This window comes from Muscardinus avellanarius (assembly GCF_963383645.1).
Source record: "Muscardinus avellanarius genome assembly, chromosome: 14".
Classification (NCBI taxonomy): domain Eukaryota; kingdom Metazoa; phylum Chordata; class Mammalia; order Rodentia; family Gliridae; genus Muscardinus; species Muscardinus avellanarius.
Window position 1 is genome coordinate 15,449,347 of NC_137800.1, and position 26,273 is coordinate 15,475,619.

The following is a 26,273-nucleotide window of genomic DNA, read 5'->3' on the forward strand; positions in this document are numbered from 1 at the left end:
AACTGCAAACAGAATACATAAAGATGAATTAAGGTATTACATATATGCTCTAACTCATGAGAAAAACTGCCTTAAGCCTATCAGTCTTTATCCTTTCTCTCCTCTAGAAAGTTGCTTTAGTCTCGGAGTGTTTTATAGTAAGAAACAAAAATGGTAATTAACTTATAAGGAGAGCATTATGCGCTCCTAGACACGCACAATGATGTGACTTTTAATTAGGAGCCAGAAATACTTTAGACCTTTGTCTTCACCTCCAGCAGGTGCTGTTAAGGAAGAATGATTGACATGTCACTCTACGATTACACATCCCCACTCCAATGAGTGGACGTATGTCGGAGCCGAAGGAAGAGAGGCCAGACAGAGTCATTTATTCCGGTGTTGCTCATTTAAAGAAAAACACCAAATGCACACATTCTCTAAATGTGAGCCCTGGCCCTTGTTTTGTCTAGCTTCTGTTTTATGTGGAAAGGGAGAGTTGCAGAATGTAGGAGGTGCAAACAACTTGATATTGCTTTACGAGGCAGAGGAGAACTGATATCATCCTCTAGAGTATATCACAAAAAAGAACAAAGAGAAAAATATGGTTCCTGGGTATTATGGATGGAATTGTATCCTCTCAAAATATATATTGAAGTCCTAACCTCCAGCACCTTGAAACCTGTGCTTATTTGAAAGTAGGACCCTTTTCCAAGTAATTAGTTTAGATGAGATCATACCAGAGTAAAGCAGGTCCTCTCTGGAGTATGACCAGTGGCCTTATAAGAAGAAGACATGCCATAAGATACCTGTGATGGATGACCGAGGGACTGGAGTGATCTGGCTACAAGCCAAGGAATGCCAACAATCATCGCCCACACCAGAAGCTAGTAAGAAGCAAAGCCAGGTGTGGTGGTGCACGCTTGTCACCCCAGTACTTGGGAGGCTGAGACAGGATGGCAGGTTCACAGTCAGCCTCAGCAACTTAGTGAGGCCCTTTCCAACTTAGTGAGACCCTGTTTCAAAATAAAAAATAAGAGCTAGGGATGTAGCGCAGAGGTAGAATGCTCATGGGTCTAAGCCCCAGTAACATGTTCTCTCTCTCTCTTCCTCTCTCTCTGCCCAGAGCATAAGGAGGATTATTACCCCCCCCCCCGATGACACGATGGCACTGATTTTGGATTTGGACCCTCCAGAAGACGATCAATTTTTCTTTAAAACACCCAGTTTGTTGTGCTTTGTTATGACGGCCTTACGAAAATACATAGGGTCTGAGCAATTTGTGCAGAAGTGGCAGAAAAGATGAGATTCCAGGGAAGAGTCCATGAGAATTTTAAGAGATTAAAGTTGTTGGGGGACCATCTGCCTGGTTCACTCCGGATGTGTCTAGCGTGGGCAAGTGGGATTGCCATCCATGTGCATGAGAATGACTTGGGAAACTTCCCATTTAGGGAGGCTTGGTGTTAGAAACATCCCTGTTAGGACTGAATGCACAACAGTCTTGGGACAGATAAAAATCAAGTATTTTTCATGAAGAAGTGTGACTCAGCTATTGACTTCCTTTGACAGGTGAACAGGTGTGGGTTTTACACTATGACTGAAGCTGAAATAAAGGCCAAGCAGACTGGGAGGGCCAGTGGTACCAAAAAGGAAACTCAGAGCCCCCAAGATGGGATGACATTAGGCCGTCGATTCAGTGAACGCAGGGATGGAGCCCATCTGGGTCATTCTTAAACTTGCAGCATCTGGCCAAATGACCACTACTTACCAGCACTCAACAGGATTTGTTTTTAGATGTTACCAAACTTTAAATTTAAGGTGCAGTATAGAAGTCCGAGCTTTGCAAACACACCTCTCCTGCCTTCCTTGGTTCTTTATCTCTGAACGGCTACTCCCAGCACTAACAGGCTGAGTCTGCGGAGGCTGTATGTGGGTCTCCTGCTTGTCAACATCCGTAGGTCATCTCTATTTTTCTATCTTTAGTCACATATTCCCCCGGGTCCAACACCACAGCAAGCATATGGCAGCTTTGGCAGATGCCAGCGGAATGGCTGGGTCTAGATGCCAACCCCTTGAGCAGAGGTCAAGCCCCACCACTTATTAGTGATGTGACCTCAGGCCAGAGACTGGACTTCTCTGTGTCTGTTTCTTCATTCATAATTTTACCAACCTCACAAGGTTGTTGTAAATATGATAATGTATACGTGGTACTTCGCATACAGTTAGTGATTAGTAAATGTCAGCCATTTTAATAACATTTTAATATAACAAGTTTCAAATATTATGCTGATAGATGATACTGACCAAAGCCTAACTACAGACAGTAAAATCTTGAGAACATGGAAAGTGTGTATCTTTTTAAGTGCCTACAAAAGAAAATTCATTTCTTTCTTTCTTTCTTTCTTTTTTTTTTTTGGTGGTACTGGGGTTCCTAGAAGCCCTTCTACCTCAGGGCTACACTCCCAGACCTATTTTATACTTTTTTATTTTTGGAAACAGAGTCTCTTAAGCCAACGGGGCTGGCTTCAAACCAGCGCGATCCTCCTGTCTCCTTCTCCCAAGCACTGGGATTACAAGTGTGCGTCACCACGCCTGGCGAAAATTCATTTCTTGATTCACTTGTGTTGGATTTTTTTTTTTTTTTCTCTTCGTGATATGCTTGCAAAAGTAGAATAAACTATACCCCTACTTAGACACTCAGAAGTCGAATTTTTGACACTTCAAATTTTAGGATGATTTTTTATTTACAAAACAGATCAGTTCTCTTGTTTTACAAAAATTACAAAAAATGACTCTTAAAAATAGAAATATCTTCTCAGACTCTTGGGAGCTACACCGAAGCCACCTGGGCGCTGGCACTGGGTGGCCTCCTTCCGTTTAGATTGGTGACGACGACGATGACGCCCAGGGCCGCTGCGCATCCGCCTCTGCACCGCACAGTGGCGGGCGAGCTGCCTCGGGCGCAGGCTGCGTTCAGCTCAGAGTCTGCAGGAGCAGGATCTTCTCGTTAATGCAGAACCTGTGCAGCACCACCATGAGGTTCTCGCCACAGCGGGAGACCTGGCGCTCCATGGCCAGGCGGAAGTCTTCCTTCACGCCCTTGGTGATGCCCCGGGTGACCGTGTGGTGCCTGAGGTCAGCGACAGGAAACAGACAAAGACCAGCGTTAGTGGCGGCATCGCTAACCTGAGTCGCTTGCGTAGGAATAAAGCCTGCCTCATATCTAAGGGTAGATAAATAAAACTTTTAAATCAAACTTTAAAAGGAAAAGAAAGAGAAGCAGCAGCCAATCAACCACTCCTACCCGATCTTTCTCGTAAGACTTAAAGCTGGAGACATTTTTCCCGCCCTGTGAAGGTTATCTTTAAACGTCTAAGTGTTGGGTGAAATGACAGCTGCTCTGCTTCTCAATGCGGGAAGCTGCTTGCTTTGCGGCACTACTGCTGAGCCCACTGAGTCTGTGACTTGGGGCGGAGTGCTGCTGCCCACATCAGCCACAAGCTTGTTCCAGCCAGGACAGCAGACTCTGGAGAGCCAGCGGCAGGCGGGAGGGAACCCAGGATGCGTCACCCGCTGAGCAGAGTCCCGGGGCCCCTGTGGCTGCTGCTGATCCTGAAGGCCGGGAAAGTCTGGGCTTCTGCACAGCTGTCAGGTCCAGGTCCCGCCTGGTCCTCTCCTGTGGTGCCAGACAGGGCAGCTCCTCTGGGCGCTGTAGCTACCCAGACTCTCTCATGTGTTTTAGAAAAGGCAGGAGGACTTGGGTTCCTGAGACAAGAATGTGGCACAGGTTGGGAGAGGCAGAATCCCTGACAGTCAGCAGTGGCCTGCAAAGTCCTGGAAAGACCAGCTCTGCCCAGGCGCTCAGGGAGGACCTGTGCTTTTGTGGGGTCAGTGGGAACACACGTGAAGTGGTTTCTCACTGTGCACCAAAAGCTGTGCTTGAGAGTAAGACATCATCAATGACACCCCAGAAAACTGAAAACAGCAAAATGAAGAAAGGAAAAGAAAAATCAGCTAAAACCAGGGGGCTCGGCTAAGAGGCAAGGTGTTTCAGTCACTAACTCTGCCCCGGGGAAGTTGAAACAAAAGCCAGCTCTATGCCCTGCCCTCCTGTCTAACTCCCCTCAGACAAAGGAAGAAGCTTTAGAAGGAGATTTTCATGTATTGGGCAAAATGTAACTATTTAAACCGCCCCAGTGTGTTTCATTAATTACACAAAATAAATACAAAATGAGTTATAAAATGGGAATGCGATAGAAGAAAACAAATCAGACTTTGTTGGAGTAGTAAAGAACAGTCTGTCACGCCCTTGGATGTTTTAAAGACCCACATAGTGAAATAGCAGGGCCACGGAGAAAAAGTGTTCTTTGGGGCATGTCTAGTCAAGCCGGGTGGGCTAACTCAGTACAGGACAGGGTACCAGCGGGGACGAGGCTGAGTCCCACTGGGAGCAAACGATGCAGACCTTCCTATGCTGCCTTGATGCTGCTCTGCGGGCCCCAGGCTGCACCCCTAAACTGGAGGTGACCTCTGACTGAGGGAAGTTACTGGTATTTGGAGAGAGTAAGCTATAGGGTCCCCTTAATGAGACTAAAAATGTGTCCACCTATAAGGAGCAGCACAACTTACAGCCTCTATTCCTCGAGCACGTTTAGATGCAGACAAGAATTACAGTCATGATGCTGCAGTCAGCAGTGGACAGACGGGCCACCCTGGCCCCGGACGACCTAGGTGTGTAGTAAGTCATGATCTACGTCTGGACACGTACATCTGTGATGCCACACAATGCCAAAATCATCTAAGGATGATTCCCATCCCCATCATTTAATGAAACAGGCCTGTAGTTAGCTTTCATAGCTGAAGAAAAGGATAAACTAGCTAATCCATGTGGCATCATGTTAGCCCATATTTTAGCCACATATTTTCAGTTTCAAGTCAAGTTTTGAAAAAATATCATCGGTGGCAGGAGAATGTGATGCTTATTCAAACCCAAAACAATGCTGGCCACCAATACTGAAATACACGAGTAAAAATTTAAAGTAAATCTTAGCATCCTCAAGTATTTATGAGCGAAAGCTTTACATTTTATGGAAAAGGAATCACAGCTTGCTACTTAAACCTAATGTGCGCTTCATCTAATACAGCTTTTGTGTAACTTTTTTTTTCCAGATCCATAATGATTTTTAAATTCAACACAAACACATTGGCAACTTATGGGAAAAAAATAAGAAATGTTACAATATTACACCCAGATGGTTTGCCAAGGAATGCGGAAGAAATTAAAAAAATAAATAAAGCATGAAAAAGAGCACTGAGGAACAGAGAGCTGGAGACCATGGGCAGTAAACACGTGGACGGACAGCACACTATGAGCAGGTGTTTTCCACTTGGTACCTGTCAGCAGTCTGTATGCTGGGCTGAAGCACAGGTAAGAATTCCTGCTGCAGTAACCCCATGGGAGGGCTAGAAGGCCTTCAAAAAACAGCAAACAGCAGCATTCAAACACCCACACCGACGCGCCCTGCACTGCAGGGCAGCGCTCCGGAGGAGATACACGAGACTGCACGCAGACTGTACAGAAACTGTAACCTCGACAAGCCCTGGCCACGCTGCTTTCGGGGCGAGCCCTCGCTGTGCCTGCCGTGGCACGACCGGAGGCATCTTGGTTCCTGGTCCCAGGGCTCGGGCCTCTTGAGATTTGTATTAAGAGCCATCGGCGAGGAAGAGGACGATGACATGCACCTGGGTGGCCGTGGGGAGGGGCTAGTGTTTGAGGAGACTTGTGCCCGGATCCAGCCTCCTTTACTCTGCAAGTCCCAGAAATACGCCAGGTGACTCTGGAGCCACCTTGGACAGGACAGAACCCCAGACCGAGACGCCCTCCCAAGAGGACTAGAGGGCTGCAATGTTTTGATAAAGAAAGGGCGAGTGTGAGGGCAGATAAGTACTGAGGAAAGCAACTGATGGGGTAAAAGAGTCTGGGACCCATGGCTTTGCAGAACTCTGTAACAACAAAGATTTAGCATATTAGCTGGTAATCACCTCATGCGACATAAGAGTTTTCCACATTAATCCAGTCTACTATAACTAAGAGACTGCAAATATCAGCATAGAAACATTGCTCTGTTTAAAAACACTTAAAGGTGTTGATATAACAAACAGGAGCGTTCTCCTCCTTTGGTCAGGCACCGGGTGCCCTCCGTGTTGGTACCGTACCTGCTCGCATCCGAGAGCCCCACCTAGGAAGGACTCACAACCTTACCCCAGGGGAGGAGCCGTACACTGCTCACAACATCTCTGCCACTCATCTGGAGGGACCACCCAAAAGGTCTGCATTGGCTTCAGAGAATTTGTTTGGAACCCAAAGGGAAAAGGAATATAGATAGTTTTATTCAAGAGTCTAATCACACCTCAGTTAGTCAAAGCCCTGTCTTACGTAGTTAGCCTCTCTGGCTGTTGTTTAGGGTTGTCTGAAATACAGGCTTTCAGTTCACTTTAAGACTCACAGAGAAGGCCCAGAAAAATCCTACAAGGCCAGATCACTAGGTAACAAGCCCTAGTCCCATTTCAAATCCAATAAAACTACAGGTTTCCTGAGAGGCTTCTCTTCTGCAGGAAGTGTGAAGAAATTAAGTGTTAGACTGATCAAGTGGGGAGAGCCTGGAAGTATTCCTCAAAAGTCTAGGGGGCTGAGTCTACAAAAAACCCCTTCCGATGACATCGTCTGTGTATCTGACACTGCTTTGCCTTGTCCTGGGAATTGTCTGCATGTACCCATGGAACTGTTCAGCTCCAGGAAAATGGGAAAAGAAGGCTCAGTACAATGGAGTCTAAGGTTCAATTGCTGTATTTTTTGTTTTTGTTTTTTGCTTTTTGGGGGGGAACTAGGGTTTGAACCCCAGGGGCATTCTACCTCCAAGCTATACTCCCAGCCCTATTTTTTATTCTTAATTTGGGAACAGAGTCTCAGTAAGTTGTGGAGGGCCTCACTAAGTAGCTGAGGCTAGCCGCAAACCTGCGATCCTCCCATCTCAGCCTCCCAGGCACTGGGATTGAAACCATGTACCACCACACCTGGCTCAACTGTTGAGTTTTTGTTTGTTTGTTTGTTTGTTTATGGTACCAAGGACTTTTCTACCTCCTGGCTACATTCCCAGACCTATTTTATACTTTATTTGGAAACAGGGTCTAAGTTTCACTAAGTAGCTGAGGCTGGCTTTGAACCTGCACGATCCTCCTGCCTCAGCCTCTCAAGCGCCGGGATTACAGGCGTGCGCCACCCACGCCCGGCAACTGCTGAGTTTTTGACAATCCCTTTTCTCATACCTTCACCAGTTAAGCATTATCTAAGTAAGTGCTAAGCCTCCACAGGTTTAATCCTATGTTGGTGGAGTTTGCTTCTAATGAAGGATGTCGCTATAGTCCAATAGTTGGAATGAGAATTGTTGATTAACTACAAAGCTTTATTAAATGTATGTTTGTATATTCTGTTTCAAAACCTAGAGATCGTAACACAAGGGGTTATGTGGGCTCCCATGTCAAAAGTAACCTCTGCCCACACAATGGTAATAGTATTTTGAACCCTGCGGTTGTTTCCCCATTGTTTGGACTTACAGTCTTAGGAGGGCAAATGGAAAAGGAGCGCTGCGTATGCCGAGTCCATATTACCTGGGCAGACGAATGCTCAAGGCCCTGTGTTTTCAAACAAGTGCGTGTGACCTTTTATTGTAAATGTTCAAAATATTTAATGTCACAAGGTAAAGGGGGCCAAAACAGAGTCCACTAATCTTTCTGTTTCTTAGAGTGGATTCCACAAGACCCTACTTTTGGCTGGGACACATAAGCAGAAATGTTTACTATGTGCCAAATTAATGAGGTTCTAGAAGTCCAAAATGGACATTTCTTCCTTCCCTCCTTCATCATTCCCAAAACTCTACAAAGATAGAGCAAGATGGGGATTTCTGCTTTCAACAACTGGGAGTTCATCTATCTCGTCCACACCTGAGGGGAAAAGGAAGTGCTGTCGGCTTTGGTGAGGCTTTCTTCCCACGCAGGGTCCAGTCTCTTGTGCGGCCCTAACCCTGACTGTTTACAGACACACTGAATATGCAGGAAGCAAAGGAGAGGTGTGAAAATAAAACCACACGTGGCACTTACAGCAGAAAGGATAGTGCACTCCAACTACAATGAAGATCAAGGGTAGAAACAAGATTATGAGCTATTTAAAAATCATAAATGGTCTCTAGCTTGGCATCTTCATCTGGGCCGACCTGGAGTTTCAGTACCACCCACTGGGCGCGGGCAGTATGCCCGTGAGCCAGTACTCGCGCCGTCCTTTCTTGGGACAGATGTGTTCGTGGGATACGCCTGCGTGGGACACAGCTGGCTATCCCACTTTGTGCTGTTTTCGCCACGAGGCTCGCTTAGGAGGGCTTCCCATATGGTTTGTATCTGTTGTGTTTTCTAATGAATTTTCCTATCCCGGTACATCGTTAGGCACGGCTGCTCTTAATTAAAAGTATTTTTATCTAATCAGAAATTTATAGAATCACTGTAAATTTTGGAAAGGAAAAAGATTTAAAAAAAGATAAAATTGAAGGACACTTCTGTCTCACGGAAGAAAATGTTTCAAAAGTAATAGAACCATCCCAATTTAAACCAATATTTTTTGGGGAAATTTAGTTAAGGGAACATAAACCTTTCAAAAAGCACCCAGAACCCAATTACCTCTCAAAAAACAGGAGGCAGGTTTAGATTCCTTTGCACTAAACTTGTGAAAGGTACTGAAATTTACAAATAGTTCACATAAACACACAGAAGATAGGACTCCATTTGAAAGCGCAAAAGGCAGTCTACTTACTTGATGAGCATCCCCTGGTTGGGGAGCAACTCCAGATGAATCTTCCCACCTTCCTGAGTTCTGAGGTAGGCAAACTCCTCCAGCATATCAATATCTACCGCCGCATTCAGGTGAAACGCACGCAAAGACGAGGGTCCCCCTCCTCCTCATGAGGAGACAGCTCTCAGCAGCCGAGTCGCCTGCCCTCGGCCACCCCACTGACTACTGTCGATCCCCAAACTAGCTCTTAGACCAGGCAAACAACCGCACTATGAGAACGCTTCAGATAGGCCAGGTTGAAGGCTATCATGACATGTTTTTTCCTATAACGGTAAGTTAGCAGAGTCCATGTGGTAAGAAAAGCAAAAACATTTTTTCTCAACAAGAAATTGAAGCGGTCCCAGGAGAGGCCAAGGATGAAGGCCAGGGGACTATTATATTCTGTAGCTAAACCTGCCATTCCAGGTGTGTCAAGAATCCACAGGCTAATACTGCAGGCATCTTGAGCACCTTCCTAGAAGCCAGTTGGAGGCAGAAAACAGAACAGGGTTGTTGACAGTTCTGATTCCTTGAATTACTTCTTTGAAGCCCTTTAGGATTTTCAAGAACAGTTGTCACAGCTCCATTTTTAATCACTGTCCCTTCTCTTTTCCCCAAAACAGAACCAGCATTTCTATCCAGAATGGTTCATTTAATTTTGTATCATGTATTCATTCTAAGAAATTAGAACTGGTTATGCTTAAACAAGAAAAAGGATACTTGTAACATAGTTGAAAAAATTCTCGTATTGGAAATTTCCCTGTTGGCAAATCTTATTAATAGCTTTTAAAAAAAGATTCTCTCCCCGTGGCCACTCTTGCTGAAGCAGTACGATCACATGCCCCAGTGCCATGTCGTCTCTGCTGTCCGTGAAAGCTCTAAGCTACAAGACAAAGGTTCACAGGAGAAGGAAAGGAAGTCAAATACAAAGATTACCTCCAAAAATGCTACATATACCAATGTGTGATAAAGGTCGTAAATCACAGGGTAATATAAGATACAAAGATGGCCTCCTTAAAAAATGCTACATATACCAATGTGTGATAAAGCCTTTAGAGAAAGAAGGGTATAAGACAGAAAACAAAATTGCTGGTAAACCTCACAGCTGCCCCCTAAGGAGAGTGGGTTCTAATCAGAAAAGCCTGAGGCCAGCTCTGTGCCTTCGGGAACAGGCTGCTGGCGGCAGGTTTAGATGTAGTCAAGCAGGCATGAGCCTGAAGCCTTTGAATTGGGCGATTAGGGCTACCGAAAGTTGAGCTGTCCTGTGTAACAGAGAAAAGATTCTGAAGATTTAAGGGGACAGCAGTGAGTGGGAAAAATGGGCAAGAGGCCACTTAGAGGAGGCATATGCAATTTGTCCAGTTCCCCAGAACCACAGGTCAGGCTACGTGGAGAGAACAAGGGACTGGGAGAGGGGAGGACAGTGAACACCAAGGTGTTGTGAACTGGAGAAATGGCCACAGAACGTTTGTTTTAAACGGCCAGCTACACATAAAAGCATATGGGAATGGATTCTGCTGCCCCAAGTGGTTTGGACGTTACTGCACTAACGTGGAAACCCAGTAGTATCTCTAGCCACATAAACCTCTACTCAGCCGGGCGTGGTGGTTCATACCTGTAATCCCAGTACTTGGGAGGCTGAGATAGAAGGACTGCAGGTCAAGGCTAGCCTCAGGAAGTAGTGAGACCCTGTTTCAAAAGTAAAACTAAAAAATAGGGCTGGGGGTTTAGCTCGGAGGTAGAATGCCATGGGTTCAATCTCCAGTACAAAAAAAAAAAAACAAAAAAAAACCAGAAAACAAAAAACAAAACAAAACAACAACAACAAAAAAAAACTCTAATCTAAGGTTGTTCTACCTAGAACCAAGCCTCTGTGTTCAACAATCCTTGAACCTTCCCAGCATTACTGGGTCTTTGCTGGTATTGATTCCCACACTCTCTTCATGATAACAAACTTACCATCCCTCTAGGAACTCAACAGCATTTATTTTCCCTTCCTCTGTAGCTAATATATTCTGACCTATATGTTAATTTATAAAATATTTACTGAACACCACTCTAGGCAGGGTTATTTGCATATCTGTCTCACTATTATAAACTTCTTGAGGATGGGATTATCTCCCATTCGTCTTGTTCTCGCTAATGTTGGTTAATTCCTAGCCAATGTGCTTTTCCCTGTATGCCAACCTGCCCTTCAAAAGCACTAAACATAACAATCATCAACAGGCTCTTGACTCAAGTCATACCACGTCATCCAGGCAATATTTCCAAGTAATTGTTCTCCATGCCCTTGGAGCTTACCTTAAAACAGGCTAGCAACAAATGCAGGCAGTAGGGCATGATAGCCTTACTGGTACAGGGTAGAAGCTTCAGATCGGAACCTGACAAAAGCCGAAATGTTAATGAATGCTATCATCAAAGAAAACAGCCTTGAACAAACAAATGCTTAAGATGCTTTCCAAAAACAGAAAAGATAAGCGACAGTCCAGGACAGTGAATATAGTTAAACCACAGTTAATACTTTGGAGAAGTGAAACAGGTCTTTGATGGTCTGTACCCTTCTGACACCATTCTTTCCCCTCCATCGTGGAGCCCTACTTCTGAACGTGGCGGTGCTCATTCCCACGCACGCTGCACACTCTTACGATGTTAGCTTGTGCTCACAAACATGCAGAGGGACACTTCGAATGTTGCCAATCTACCACCTGAGACAGTCCTACTATACATACCGTGTTTGCAAGCTGCTTGTTTTACTCCCCCCTCACGTGTTTCAGACTTATTCATGAGGCTCTAGTCCATTAGTTTTCAATGTTATATAGTATTCTGATATTTATATGTCACGATTTATTTGTTCTCTTTATGATGGATATTGAGAGCTCTATTTTTTCACTACTAAAAACAATGCTAGAATTAACATTTGGACATATATTTCTTGTACACTTATGGAAAAAACTTTTAAGCAGTGGCTTTCAAACCAAGATCACAATCTTTTCCTGTATGATCTGTGCTCTTTACACACTGAATCCTTCTCTCCCCAGAGGCAAGAAGTAGCAAGAAATAAATTCTTTTATTTTTTGCATGGGGATCCTGCACACACATACTTAACACCGGCTTACATACTTAAAAGGTTCATTCATGAGATAGCATCTATCCTTCCTATCTGAAATGTAGTCATTTAAAAACATTATAGTCTTACTGAAAAAGAAAAACTCCTTTTTGAAACTCATGGCTCAGTGGGTAACGACCCACATTTAAGAAGCACTGAGCTGAGGTGTACATAATTGGGAGATGGGGCACATGGCTAGGTAATGCCGTGCTCAGCTGTTTTCCAAAGTGGCTGCATATACAAATTCACACACCTCTGGAAACATCTGGACAAGGTGACCTCTCAGATCCGGAGAATCAGTCTCGCGGCTTTTGAATTTTTGCATCCCAATGTGGGGAAGATTATAGCTTATTGGTTTAATCAGAGTCTCTCATGTTACTAAAAGGATGAGAATGTTCTCCACCTTTTGACCATGTGGATTTCTGCCTCCGTCAATCTGTGTTCACATCCTTCACTGATTTTTCGATGGGAGGTTGTTGGTTACTTCTCACTGATATGAGAAAGTTCTTTCAAATGTCTAGGTATTAAGTTTTTGCTGATTTTGCGTGCTGGACATTTTCTGGTAGTCAATGGCTTTTCACTTGATCATAATACCTGATGTTGGTATTATATTTTAATCTGACCAAATTTATTCATCTTTTTATGTTGTGTGTTCTGTGTAGCCTAACTTAGCTAGAAGGCATAAAGATTTTCTTCTAAAAATTGCAAAGTTTTAATTCTCGTGTGTGTGTGTGTGTGTGTGTGTGTGTGTGTGTGTATGTGTGTGTGTTAGTTACTGGGGATTGAATCCAGGGGCATTCTACCTCTGAGCTACATTCCCAGCCCTATTTTTTGTTCTTTATTTTTGAATCACAGTCTCATTAAGTTGCAGAGGGCCTCACTAAGTAGCTGAAGTTGGCTGCAAACTTGCAGTTCTCCAGTCTCAGCCTCCCAAATAACATTATGAGTGTGTGCCTCCACGCCTGGCTATTTTTCTCACATTTAACTCTTAACATTTTAAAGGCTTTTGTGTAGTGTAAAAGAGTAATTTCAAACTTTGTTGCTTTGTGTATATATGTGTGTTGGGAGGGAGTACTGGGGATGACTCCAGAGGCATCCTACCTCTGAGCTTTACCCCCAGCCTTTTTAATTTTTGTTTTGAAACAGGGTCTGGCTAGGTTGCTGAGGCTGGTTTCAAACCTGCAATCCTCCTGGTCTCAGCCTTCCAGGCACTGGGATTGCAGGCGCACACCACCACATCTGGCTTCTGTTGCTTCTTCATTGGATAATCAGCTGCCTCAGTATCATTTATTAGATAAATACATTCTTTCCCCACTGACTGTGACGTCACCTGTGTTTTTTGTTGTTGTTTTGTTTTTGTTTTTGTTTTTCTAGCCTTACTGTCCTGGTTTGACACCCCAGCAATGGTGAACAGAAGCAGTAAAGGCTGACATCTATGTACTGGGAGAGGTATTCGTATTCCAGGGTTTAGTAAAGTGCTGAAGAGGGTTCTTTCTTCTTCTAATTTTCTAACTTTTTTTTTTTTATCACAAATAGGTACTAATTTCTGTTAGTATTAAAATACACTATTAAAGCTGGGCATGGTGGCACACTCTTGTAATCCCAGAGCTTGGGAGGCTGAGACAGGAGGATCGCGCAGGTCCAAAGCCAGCCTCAGCTACTTAGTGAGGCTCTCAGCAATTTAGGGAGACCCTGTTTCTAAATAAAATACAAAATAGGTCTTGGAGCATAGCCTAAAGGTAGAAAGCCTCTGGGTTCCACCCCCAGTACCACACAAAAAAATAAAGAAATAAATAAAATAAATATAAAAATAAAAAACACTATTAAATAATCATGTTTTTTCTCCTTTAATCTGCTAATGTGATTAATGTGCTAATTTAACATTAATTTTTGTATATTTAACCACCTTTGCATTCCCAGTATACTGGTAATAATGTATTATCTTTCTTAACTCTATGCAATTTGATATTTCACTAAGTATTTAGCACCTATATGCATGATAGATCCTGGTCTTCAATGTTCTTTTCTTATAGAACACTTAACTGGTTTTGCTATCAGGGTTATGCTGGCCTTAAAAAATGATTTGGGTTGGGCGTGGTGGCACACGCTTGTAATCCCTGCGCTGGGAAGCTGAGACAGGAGGATTCCACAGGTTTGAAGCCAGCCTGAGCTACTTAGTGAAGCTCTCAGCAACTTAGTGAGACCCTGTTTCCAAATAAAGTATAAAATAGGTCTGGGAGTGTAGCCCAGAGGTAGAAAGCACCTAGGTTCCATTCCTGGTACCACACACAAAAAAATAAATAAATAAAAAAATTTGGGTGTCTTCCTCCATTTTCTGAAAAAAATTGCGTCAGTTTGGTGCTATTTCTTTTATATTTTTGATAACATTCACCAGTGATGCCGTTTCAACTTGAGTTATCTTTGTGGAATGTTTTTTGATAATAAAATTTAATTACTTTTTAGCTGCAAGTACATTCAGCTTTTTTATACCATTTTGTGTCAATTTTAGAAATTGTGTTTTTCAAGGAACTTTCCTATTTCACCTAAGCTATTAAATGCTTTACTATAGAGACAAGAAGATCACACGTTTGAGGTCAGCGTGCAGTCACTTAGCAAGGCTCTTTTTCAAAATAAAAAGTAAAGTAGGGCTGGGGGTGTAGCTCAGACGTAGAACAGCTTTAGGTTCAAGCTGTAATGCCACACACAAAAAATTGTTCGCATAAATTACTCATAACTTGTTCTCTTAAAGTCATTTTGATCCCAATAGAATCTACAGTGACATTTACCTTTTTATTCCTGATCTTATGACTCATATTCATCTTCTTCCTGACTCATCTTGGTACAGGCTTATCAATTTTATAACTATTTTGGCTATTTTTTCCATTTCACTGATTTTTACTCTTAGAATTGTTATTTCCTGAGTTCTACTTTCTTTTTTTCCCCTGCATTTTACTTTCTTTAGGTTTGATTTGTTTATCTTATTCTAACATTTAGCCTAGAAAGTTAGGTATAAGTTTAACTTTCATGCAATGTGAAACTTGAGCTGAAGTCGAAAGTGGTCCAGGAGTGAAACACTAAGAGATAGTTCCTAATTAATCCATCTATCATTTTTCTTAGACTTGTTCCATAAATTAAAAATAGTGTGCTGATACTCTTCAAAGAGAGCTTCTTATGGGATCAGAGCAGAGAAAAGATTCAGATTAACCTTCTAGAAAATACAATTCGTCAAGCCTTACAAATTGCGACACTCTTATCTCATTAGAAACTGTACAACTTTTCTCACCGTGGGTCCTAAAGCTCCGCATAACGTAACAGTAAGCCCGGGCAGCGTACCTTTCCTGAACTTGGGCTTCACTTTGGAAGGCTCCTCCTGTGCCTTGCCCCCGTCTTGGATGGGGAGCACCAGGTAGCACATCAGGTCCAGGACTTTCTCACACGTCATCTGAGGAAGACAAGGCCCAAGGAACCAACCTGAAGCTTTCTGAGCTGAACCTGCATAGACACTACAGCGAACACTGCGGCAGCTGCCAGGCAGTTCGTGTCCAGGGAGGCCGGAGGCTCCGCCCCAACGCCACACTCCTTTCCTGTGACCGTCACTGCCCACGCATCAGTGAAAACGGATGGAGTAGCAATAAAGTAACTTTATCTCAGGAAAAACAAAAGAGTTGGGCGTGGTGGCGCACGCCTGTAATCCCAGTACTTGGGAGGCTGAGACAGGAGGATCGCAGGTTCGAAAACAGCCTGAGCTACTTAGGGAAGCCCTCATCAACTTAACAAGACCCTGTTTCCAAATAAAAAACACACAGGGAAAGGGGGTATAGCCTGGAGATGCAATATCCCTGGATTTAATCCCAGTACCACACACACACACACACACACACACACACACACACACACACACACAGAACACTCAAGCAATCACGCACTGAGTTAAAACGCCCTTCGAGGACTGAGCTGGCCACAGGGAGGCGGGAGCACCCGAGCACCCTGTGAGGCGCTGACACTTACCCTGTACTCCCCCAGAGCGAAGTGGCAGGTGGCCAGCTGGATGAGCGCCCGCTGATGCTCCAGGGTGCCCTGCCCTGTGATCTGGGGCGGAGACAGGGATCCCTGAAGGGCCGCTAAATGATGGAGGCTGGCAATGGCCTTTTTATATTGACCCTAAGAAAAACAGAACAGCACAGAAAGAAAAGCACTGCCATTAAAAGACAAAAGACCTTCAGAGTTAAATGAGGAACTATAAATAAATAAGGCTCCTGTGTATGGTCATCAGAGGAGAAAAAAGAGACTCAGCAACAGAACCAAGTTGATAACACGTGAGTAAGTAATAATCATTTGATAAACAGAATCAAGTGATTCATTAAAGCTAGGCGAAGTTCTGCATGGGAGGTACTGTATAAGTACAGATATTCCTGGAATGTTCAACACATTGGTTCCAGGACTTCCTCAGATACCCAAATCTGTAGATGCTCAACTCTCCTATGTAAAATGGTGTCATATTTGCATAGAACTTATACATCCCCCTTTAAATCATCTCTAGAGTAGTTACCATGCATAATACAATGTAAGTGCTTAGATGGTTAAATGGTATTGTTATTATATGGTATTGTTTACATGGTTGTTATATGGTATTGTTTAGGGAATAATGACAAGATAAAAAGTCTCTACAGACTTAGTAAAGACACAATCTTTTCTAAGAATCGTTTTATTGGTGCATTCTAGTCTCACATCACAGTGCAGTTTTTAGTGATGAAGACACACGCACACAGTACTTGGTGGGCTCCCCAGCTCCTTCCCCACTCCTCCCTTTTCAACACAAGATTTCAAGGGTGCCATTGGTGTCCTCACATGTGCATACAATGTCCATGGAAGTGTTTCTTTCATTAATTCTCCCTCTCCCTCCTCCTGCCCTAGTCCACCTCACGTGCGTGCTCCATCATCTGATCACAATCTTTTTAAAATATTTTCACCAACGGTTGAATCTGTAGATGTGAAACCTACAGGCATCTGTACGCTGTCTGAATAAAGGTTTCTCTTCCGGATCATAAATCTTAAAAATAAGTAAAATAGTGTAAGCCCCCTGAAAGAGTACCTTCTGGATGTGCCACTTCTGTGGAAGTATTTGACTGCTAGCACCACTTCTCCTGCAGAAGGATGGAAGCGGCCACTTGTCCATTTCAACATCTCCTTAGCAAATCGCCTATGCTTGCTATTCCAGGCCTAAGAAGCCGATGAACCAGCAGAGTAAGGCTGGACTCACCAGGGCAGAGGGAAGGAGTGGGGAGAAATACTCGTCCCCTATTGAAAAATACACGAAAAGTGGCGAGGAGCGCATTTTGGAGTTGAGCCGGGAGTGGATCGTATTCCCTGAGCTACTGAAGACTGAGCAGGTGTGGAGGACCAGGGGAGGCGCCCACAGACAAGGAAACCCTGCAGGTCCAGCCAGTTGGCAGCGATCGTCATCCTGGACAGACAAGACCAGGACGCGGGAGGCCACGCTACCTGATAGATGATCATGTCGGTGAGGAAGATTCGTAGCCACAGCCAAGTGTCCGTCTTCCATGCCAAACAAATTCTTGTGAATTCTGAGTGAGAATTCAAAAGCAAAGATGCGTGACACGGATGCAGGAAACAGAAATAACCCACTCAGCAAGAGAAAACCACAGAGGCAAATTACCAAAAGAGGTACAGTAACTTTACACTGATTTCTCTAACAGTGTCCCAGAATTCAAGTTAAAAGGTAAAGTTACGAGCCGGGCGTGATGGCACACACTTGTAATCCCAGCACTGGGGAGGTTGAGACAGGAGGATTGCGGTTCACAGACAGCCTCAGCCACTTAGTGAGGCTCTTTGCAACTCAGTGAGACTGTTTCAAGATAAACAATTTTTAAAAATAGGGCTGGGGGTGTAGCTCAGAGGAAGAATGTCTCTAGGTTCCATCCCCAGTACTGCACAAAAAAAGTTCAATTTATAACTAAAGGAAAATTTTCATTCAAAGCAGTCACATACTCATTCATAATTCTAGATACAACACAGAGAAACTCAATGGTGCCGTGCTGACTGGGAAAATATGACATGACACCTGACCAAGAGCCGTCTCAGCGTGTGACAGGAATCCGGGACACGAATGCCCACTTGGGAAAGGAAGGTCACAGGCCTCGACTCCGAATACAGTAAAGAGCTTGTGATTTTCAAGTGATGCTGACAGTTTAAACATTATATAAATAAAACCTCCTCTAGTTTTATATCTATACTAATAAAAAAAATAGCCTTTCCATAGATTTTGCATTTTAAGTTTTCCAAGCAACAGTTTACGCAGAGAAAAACTACAATGCCTTTTGTATTCTTAAACACGCGCAGTTTGTGGAAGATACGAAGCTTAGATTTTCTAAAAAAGAAAAATTAAAAAGGAAAATTAACCTAAGCCAGGCGTAGTGGTGCATGCCTGAAATCCAAAGCCAGCCTCAAAACTTAATGAGGCCCTCAGCAACTTATTGAGAGCCTGTTTCAAAATAAATTAAAAGGGCCGGGCGTGGTGGCGCACGCTTGTAATTCCCGCGCTTGGGAGGCAGAGACAAAAGGATCACATAGGTTCGAAGCCAGCCACGTTGGCTTAAGAGACCCTGTTTCCAAAAATTAAAAAAAAGTATAAAATAGGTCTGGGAGTGTAGCCCGGAGGTAGAAGGGCTTCCAGGAACCCCAGTACCACCAAAATAAATAAATAAATAAATAAATAAATAAATAAATAAATAGAATTAAAAGGGCAGGGGTTATATAGCTCAGAGATAGGATGTCCCTGAATACAATACCCAGTACCCCCCCCACACACACAATCCAGCAAGAAATAAGGGGCTGACAATACAAATATTGAAAAGACCAAAACTTAGCCTTAAGCACAATCCCAGCCCTGATTATATTTTCTGAGTAGGAGTTAAAAGTGAATAGTAATATATATATATTTTTTTTTTCTTTTTTTTTGTGGTACTGGGGATGGAATCCAGGAGCATACTACCTCCGAGGTACATTCCTAACCCTATTTTTTATTCTTTATTTTGAAACCAGGTCTCACTGAGTTGCAGAGGACCTCACTCAGTGGCTGAGGTTGTCCTTGAATCCAGATCCTCTTGTCTCAGCCTCTCAAACGCTGAGATTACAAGCGTGCGCCACCACGCCTGACTTAACAGTAATTTAAATATTAACTGAATAGGTATCCTGCTCAAAAAAGAATGCTATAAAAATATGTGAAGTACTGTAATCACGTTAAACAGCCATAAGAGATTTGACATTTCAAGTAGCGTACTGGGTTTTTTTTTAGCATAATAATTTTATACTTAAAAAAAAACTAGACAATACCAATATGACAAGGACCTTCTTACCTTTGTCAAGGAATTCCAGGGAATAGAGCAGCTCCCAGCTCTCCCTGGCCAGTTTAAAGCTCTCTAACACTTCAATGGAGTTGGTGAGTTCTGCTTTATTGACTACAATGTGACGATTTCTTCCTTTTGCTGAACAATCTTCATCATCTGAGCTCTGCTTAAAGAATGTGAACATCACTGGTTCAAAGATAGTCATATTCTGAACTGTTACTTTTGAATTTATATCAGACAAGATTACATGAGTATAAAAGTTTAACAATTTAGCTTTAAAAATTAATATGAATTGTTCATCTTTATATCTCATATATTCAATTTTTACTCTTAAATTTAACTTTTTTTTCTAATGATACAGTATTACTTCCCAATAACATCAAAACATTTCAATTTCATAAAAGCCAAGAATTAGGTCCTTACATTGAAAGATGCGGCTTAAGTAGTCTTTGCTTTATAGTTTACTTTTTCCCCCCAATACATGAGACTATTTAATTTGCTTCCCAATAGTAGTTGGGCATGTACTGGAATCCAATTAAAGCCTGGATCCCCTGAGACACAGCCAGGGCCGCACTGCACAGCCTCTCCCCACAGGCCACCCTGTTTAGCTCGGATCCCCCAGGGCAAGGTGGCCAGTGAGAAACTTGTCTGCACCTATCTAGTAATGCCCTCTGTCTTCCAATAAAGATTTCTACATTTTTTTTTTTTTTTACTCTTCATCTCAGGTCATAGAAAATCAAAGAAAAGACAAGGCTGCAGAGAAATCAACTGTTTATAAATGCCACTGTCATGGCCAGACATCTTGCCAAAATGAAAAGCTAAGACAGTTCTGAATTTTATTTTGCTGAGAATTTCTTGAATCTCCTATTCCACTTAGGACATTTCACTATTTCAAAAATCGTAATGAAGCCGGGAGTGGTGGCGCACACTTGTAATCCCTGCGCTTGGGAGGCAGAGACAGGAGGATCGCGCAGGTTCGAAGCCAGCCGCGCGCGCTGGCTTAGGAGACTCTGTTTCCAAATAAAAATGTAAAAATAGGTCTGGGAGTGTAGCCCGGAGGTAGCAGGGCTTCCAGGAACCCCAGTACCATAAAAAAAAAAAAAAATCGTAATGACACTGTCCCTACAAATTTTTGCTGTACCAAGACCATTTTAAAATCTGCACACGTATTTTAGCTAAGAGCTTCATTCCCTGAGCTAATCTCACATAAGATGGGCAATATGCCTTCAGCCCCTGCCTCTCACTACTGGCCTCCCTCCCCCACCTTCGGGGCTTGGTCCCCTCCTGCTGTACCTGGTGCCTCGGGATGCTACCCTCCCCCACTACCCCTCAGGAACAGCACGCACCCTTTCACAGTCAAACCTGTCACTTACTGTTTCACCAGGGTCCTGTTTCTTGCCAAGCAATGATGATCTAATCTCAAACCCATCATGAATGGTAGTGTAGTGATTGTTAGTGTTGCAACCAAAGGAAAACACTTCTGCCTCCAAATGAGATCAGAAATTTATTAAAAGACTCCAGCTGTGGGGGAGGGGAGAAGACTGTAGCATTCCAAATGTCTGAAAAACCCCGAGGAATGACTATTGCAATGTTTTAGGTGTATTGGAAAGCTCTGAGGGGATGCTCTGAAGCAATAGTGGTAAGAACTGCAAGGATCACACCTGTGTGACAGGGGGGGAACAGACGGCCTGTAGGAGAGGGGTTTTTTTAGGTACTAAGCTATATGGGGCAAGTCGTTATTTAAAACCAGTAATACACAGCCTGTTATCTCCCTGGGAGAAAGGGGTGTCCAAGGTCTTCATGTAAAGCACCTACACAGCTAGAAGGAGCAGGGGATATCAGGCAAGAAGAAAAGGGCAAAGGGCATCTGGGAGAGCCTGGTGAGCAGAGCTCTCAACCTGGGCTCTTGGCTGGGCTTTAAAGCCACCTGTCAACCCCTGAAATAATCTGAAAAACTGGGCATGTATGCATTTCTGGAAGGAAATAAGTTTATCAGGAGGAATAATAACCTTATAAGCTTCAGAAGTTTTGTCTGCCCAGCTCCAATCTACTCCATCCTCTGTAACTATATAGACTATAAAATTACTGAATTAACCAGGTGTGGTGGCGCACACTTGTAATCTCAGCATTCGGGAGGCTGAGACAGGAGGATCACAGTTTGTGGCCAGCCTCAGCTACTTAGTGAGGCCCTTTGCAACTCAGTGAGACCCTGTTTCAAAATAAAGATAAAAAATAGGTCTGGGAGTGTAGCTTGGAGGTAGAACGCCCCTGGGTTCCATCCCTAGTACTGCAAAAAAAATCAATCAATCAATCAATCAATCAAATACAATTACTGAATTAATCTGACCTTGAGGCATATCTCTCATCGTGCCCTGAGTCCAGCAAAATGTTGCTCAAGGACTACAGAAGAGGGAGTAAGGGTGGTACTGAAAACAGAAGCAGAGGAAGGGGACATGTGGGGAGGCTCCAGCTCCTGGCTCCCTTCGGCATTTCAGCTAGGGCAGAGCTCAGTAAACTCTGATCAGCAGGCCAAATTCTGGTTTTGTGAACAAAGCTTTATTGGCGCAGGCGCATGGCAGTTGCTTAGGGCGTCTCAGGTCTGTGGACCTCTCTGCGTTGTAACAGCAGAACTGAGGAGCAACACCAGAGACCATATGGCCTGCGCAGCTAAAAATGTTTATTCCCGGCCGTTCACAGAAGCGCGCACGCTCCTGAACTTGGGCGTTGCCACTCTCCTTATAGGCCGGGCCTCCACTGAAGAGGCGACTGCAGGACGGACATCAGAGCGAGGCGCAGACCCAGTGGAAGCCCATGCTTTTTCTTTCTCTGGTCTCTTGGATCTTGTTGCAAACTGTCCCTCTCAACAGAATCTGCCTCCCAATCCCAACTGGCAAAATCCTGCACCCTCCCAGGAGTTCCAAATGCTGCTCTCCTCCCTGAGTCTCTCTGGACGCCGGCGAGGCGCCACCCGTTCTGAGGCCAGTGCCTGCCACAGTGCCCTGCTCCCGGTGTGCAATGCAGTTCCGGTTTTGTTTTCATTCAATCAGTGGCATTCAGTCAAAACCCGGTCGAATTACTTTTACCAAGGTTTCTCAAGCTTCTCACTACTGATCTCTTGAGCTGGCCTGTGTGTTGCAGGATGTCGGGCACCAGCCCTGGCCCCTACCCACGAGGTGCTAACTAGCGACCCCTCCCCATCCAGAGCACAGCCGTGACAACCAAAAATGTCTCCTGGGGCACAACTGCCTCTGGTGAGATCCACTCACTTACATGGTAATTATACTGCATAATTTAAAAACCTAAGCTTTGTCAACTTAGCACCAAAACCATATTTTATAAAATGCATCCCTAGCGAACCGTAAACATGTAATCTGTTAATAATTTGATCTGGGTGGATTACCATGGTTTTTTCTCTGCCCTCAGCTAGTTTCCTCTTTTTATGTATGTGTTTATTACGATCAATTTCTACATCACCGTACACATTTGAAACATCTTCAAGGAGTACCAGTGGAACTTGGCTCGGGGCATTGGGACCTATGGATGAGCAGAAAAACGCCAACATTAACAGTGCATAAGAAAAGAATACTTAAGGAAAACGTACTTGTAAACTCAGCATCTGGGAGGCTGAGACAGGAGGATCTGTGTTCCCAGACAGCCTCAGCTACTTAGTGAGGCCCTTTGCAACTCAGTGAGACTTTGTTTCAAATAAAGAATAAATAGAGCCAGGCGTGGTGGCGCACGCTTGTAATCCCTGCGCTTGTGAGGCTGAGACAGGAGGATCACACAGGTTCGAAACCAGCCTCAGCTACTTAGTGAGGCTCTCAGCAACTTAGTGAGACTCTGTTTCCAAATAAAATAGAAAACAGGTCTGGGAGCATAGCCCAGAGGTAGAAAACCTCTGGGTTCCACCCCCAGTACCACCAAAATAAATAAATTAATTAAGAATAAATAAATACTTAATATCAGTGGGAAGTTTACTCAACTGTCACAAGAAAATAAAGTTCATTAAAAATATATTCATTGAGATCTGACTAGATATAAAAGTATATACATATACAGCAAAACGACTAAATAGTTACACACCAAGTTGTTAAAAATTTGTATTTGTGAATTATGAATTTTTTTTTCTTTTTTTGTGGTGCTGGGGGTGGAACCCAGGAGCTTTCTACCCCTGGGCTATACTCCCAGACCTATTTTATACTTTACTTGGAAAAATGGTCTAAGTTGCTGAGGGCCTAAGTAGCTGAGGCTGGCATCAAATCTGTGCGATCCTCCTGTCTCAGCCTCCCAAGCACGGGGATTACAGGCGTGCGCCACCAGGCCCGGCTCTTTCTTATGTATCTTAAGATCATAATATTACTACAGAATACAAAATTACATTTATATAATGGTTAAAAACTTCAAACATCTAATATATAAAAACTGTGAGGCAATAATAAAAAAGGAAGGTTTTTGAGTGTGTGCTTTCACTCTTTTTTTCTATTTTTCAAACTCTCTAGAATAGATATTCACATTATATAAATATAAATGAACTGCCTTGAGTGTCTTCATAAAATTGATGTCAGTACTTTGCCACATCTTGCTGGTTTTTTTATTTTAATTTTATTTATTTTTTTACAAGTCTGGGGATGGAACCCAGAGGCATTCGACCTCCAAGCTACACCCCCTGCTCAATTTTTTATTCTTTATTTTGAAACAGGGTCTCACTGAGTTGCAGAGGGCCTCACTTAGTAGCTGAGGCTGTCCGCGAACTGTGATCCTCCAGTTTCAGCCTCCCAAATATTGGGATTACAAGGGTGTGCCACCACGCCCGGCTTGCTGTTTTTTTAAAATAGTGGTATTTGATGTTTGTCTTTAGGTTGTTTTTTTTTTCCATTGTTTTTGTGATCCTGGGGGATTTGAACCCAGGGGAATTTTTTATCTCAGCTGCACTCCTACTCTTTTTACTTTTTGCTTTGAAACATGGTCTTGCTTGGTGGCTGAGAATCTCACTAGGTTGTTGAGGCTAGTCTTGAATCTGCAATCTTACTCTCTCGTCCTCCCAGCTAAGGGGATTAGAGGCATGCGCTACTATACTCAGCCGTCTTTGGTTTTACAGTACCACTACGGCATATGATATACAAGCTTTTATTTTATTTATTTATTTTTATTTTTTGGTGGTACTGGGGGTAGAACCCAGAGGCTTTCTACCTCCGGGCTATACTCCCAGACCTTTTTTCTATTTTATTTGGAAAAAGGGTCTCACTAAGTTGCTGAGAGCCTCACTAAGTAGCTGAGGCTGGCTTCGAACCCGTGCGATCCTCCTGTCTCAGCCTCCCAAGCGCGGGGATTACAAGCGTGCGCCACCACACCTGGCATGATATACAAGCTTTTAGTGAAGATATTCATACAGCAAAAACTACCAACTTAAGCCAAACTAAAGCATCAGCTGCAGAGAGCTCAGGTACCACCCTGTAGTTTTGGGACCCAACAGCAATGGTGAAAGTAAACACCTTAACCTCCCTGGCATCCCCACTGTACTCTCCCAACCAGTACTTAGGACACTCTAAAATTTATAAACCAACCTTGGAAAAGGGATGGCTGTATGCTGTTGACATACTGGAACGCGTTCTTAAAGAAGACCAGCAGCGTGGAGTAAACCACTTGGTTTTTATATTTTGCATGTGCTTCATTATCAAAATTGTTCATGTATCTACAGAGATCCTTCATTCTGTGCAAAATATCACCATAGCTTCTGAAAGATAAAGGATGATAAAACTTACTCGATTTTCTGGGCTTCTCAGCAAAAGCTCTAAAGAAAAGCTCTTGCAGAATCACTATATTTGCCAAATGTAGCTCTATGTATTCAAATTGTTATTTTTTAAAAGTTACATTAAATTTTTTAAAATTATTTTAATTGTCCAAATGCATGGGGTAGATACAGTGTGGCAATTCAATCTATGTGTATAATGTACAACAATCAAATCCAGTAGTTAACATTTGCATCTCCTTAAAAGATGTCTTAAATTTTTTTTCTTTTTTCTTTTTTTTGGGCGGAATGTGGGATGGAACCCAAGGACATTCTACCTCTAGTCTACACCTCCAGCCCTATTTTTTATTCTTTCTATATCTTGACACAGGGTCTCACTAAGTTGCGCAGGGCCTCACTAAGTAGCTGAGGTTGGCCACAAACCTGCGATCCTCCTGTCTCAGCCTCCCAAGTACTGGGATTACAAGTGTGCTCCATCACACCTGGCTTTAAATTTTTGATCAATACACAATTGTGCACATAATTTAAGGAGCACAGTATGATATTTCAATACATTCATATAATATGTATGGACCAAATCAGGGTAATCAATTCCCTTCTCCTTATCATTTTGTGTTTGGAGCCTTCAAGCTCCTTTCTTCTAAGTAGTCATAAAATATAACTTACTGTGGGGTGGGGGGCGTAGCTATGTGAAGCACTTGCCTAGCATGCACGAGATCCTGAGTTTGAGCCCTGGCACCACACACACACACAGTTATCATGAACTACAGTGCCACCTGGCCTGGCTCAACTGTTTTGTTTTGTTTCTTTTTTTAAATTAACATCCACATATGAGAAAGAACATGCAAAGCCAGAAGTGGTGGCCCACGCTTGTAATCCCAGGACTTGGGAGGCTGAGACTGGAGGATCCAGGTTCACAGCCAGCCTCAGCTACCTAGTGAGACCTTCTGGAACTTAGTAAGACCTTCTTTCAAAATAAAGAATAAAAAATAGAGCTGGAGTTGTAGCTCAGAGGTAGAATGCCCCCTGGGTTCCATCAAAAAAAAAAAAAAAAAAAAAACATGCTGAATTTGTCTTTCTGCATGTGATTTATTTCAGTTAACATAATGTCTTCTGGTTCCAACCGTTATGCCATAAATGAAAGGATATCATTCTTTATATATGAGTAATATTCTATTGTGTATGTGTGCGCACACA

At 43.3% G+C, this 26,273-nt stretch overlaps 1 protein-coding gene across 1 annotated transcript in view; it reads right to left on the bottom strand.

Annotated features, from left to right (window-relative positions):
- Nucleotides 1-2,949: 2,949 nt before the first annotated feature.
- The window catches only part of INTS10 (integrator complex subunit 10), a gene marked incomplete at both ends in the record, with an annotated part of 34,124 nt that continues 10,800 nt past the window's right edge, over nucleotides 2,950-26,273 (bottom strand). The window contains 11 exons of the mRNA XM_080709805.1: nucleotides 2,950-3,106; nucleotides 5,371-5,448; nucleotides 8,837-8,930; nucleotides 9,575-9,737; nucleotides 11,156-11,235; nucleotides 15,294-15,402; nucleotides 15,969-16,121; nucleotides 17,463-17,545; nucleotides 19,337-19,490; nucleotides 22,728-22,861; nucleotides 24,892-25,061. Coding sequence (XP_080565931.1) covers nucleotides 2,950-3,106; nucleotides 5,371-5,448; nucleotides 8,837-8,930; nucleotides 9,575-9,737; nucleotides 11,156-11,235; nucleotides 15,294-15,402; nucleotides 15,969-16,121; nucleotides 17,463-17,545; nucleotides 19,337-19,490; nucleotides 22,728-22,861; nucleotides 24,892-25,061 — 1,375 coding nt within the window. The remainder of the gene's footprint in view (nucleotides 3,107-5,370; nucleotides 5,449-8,836; nucleotides 8,931-9,574; nucleotides 9,738-11,155; nucleotides 11,236-15,293; nucleotides 15,403-15,968; nucleotides 16,122-17,462; nucleotides 17,546-19,336; nucleotides 19,491-22,727; nucleotides 22,862-24,891; nucleotides 25,062-26,273) is intronic.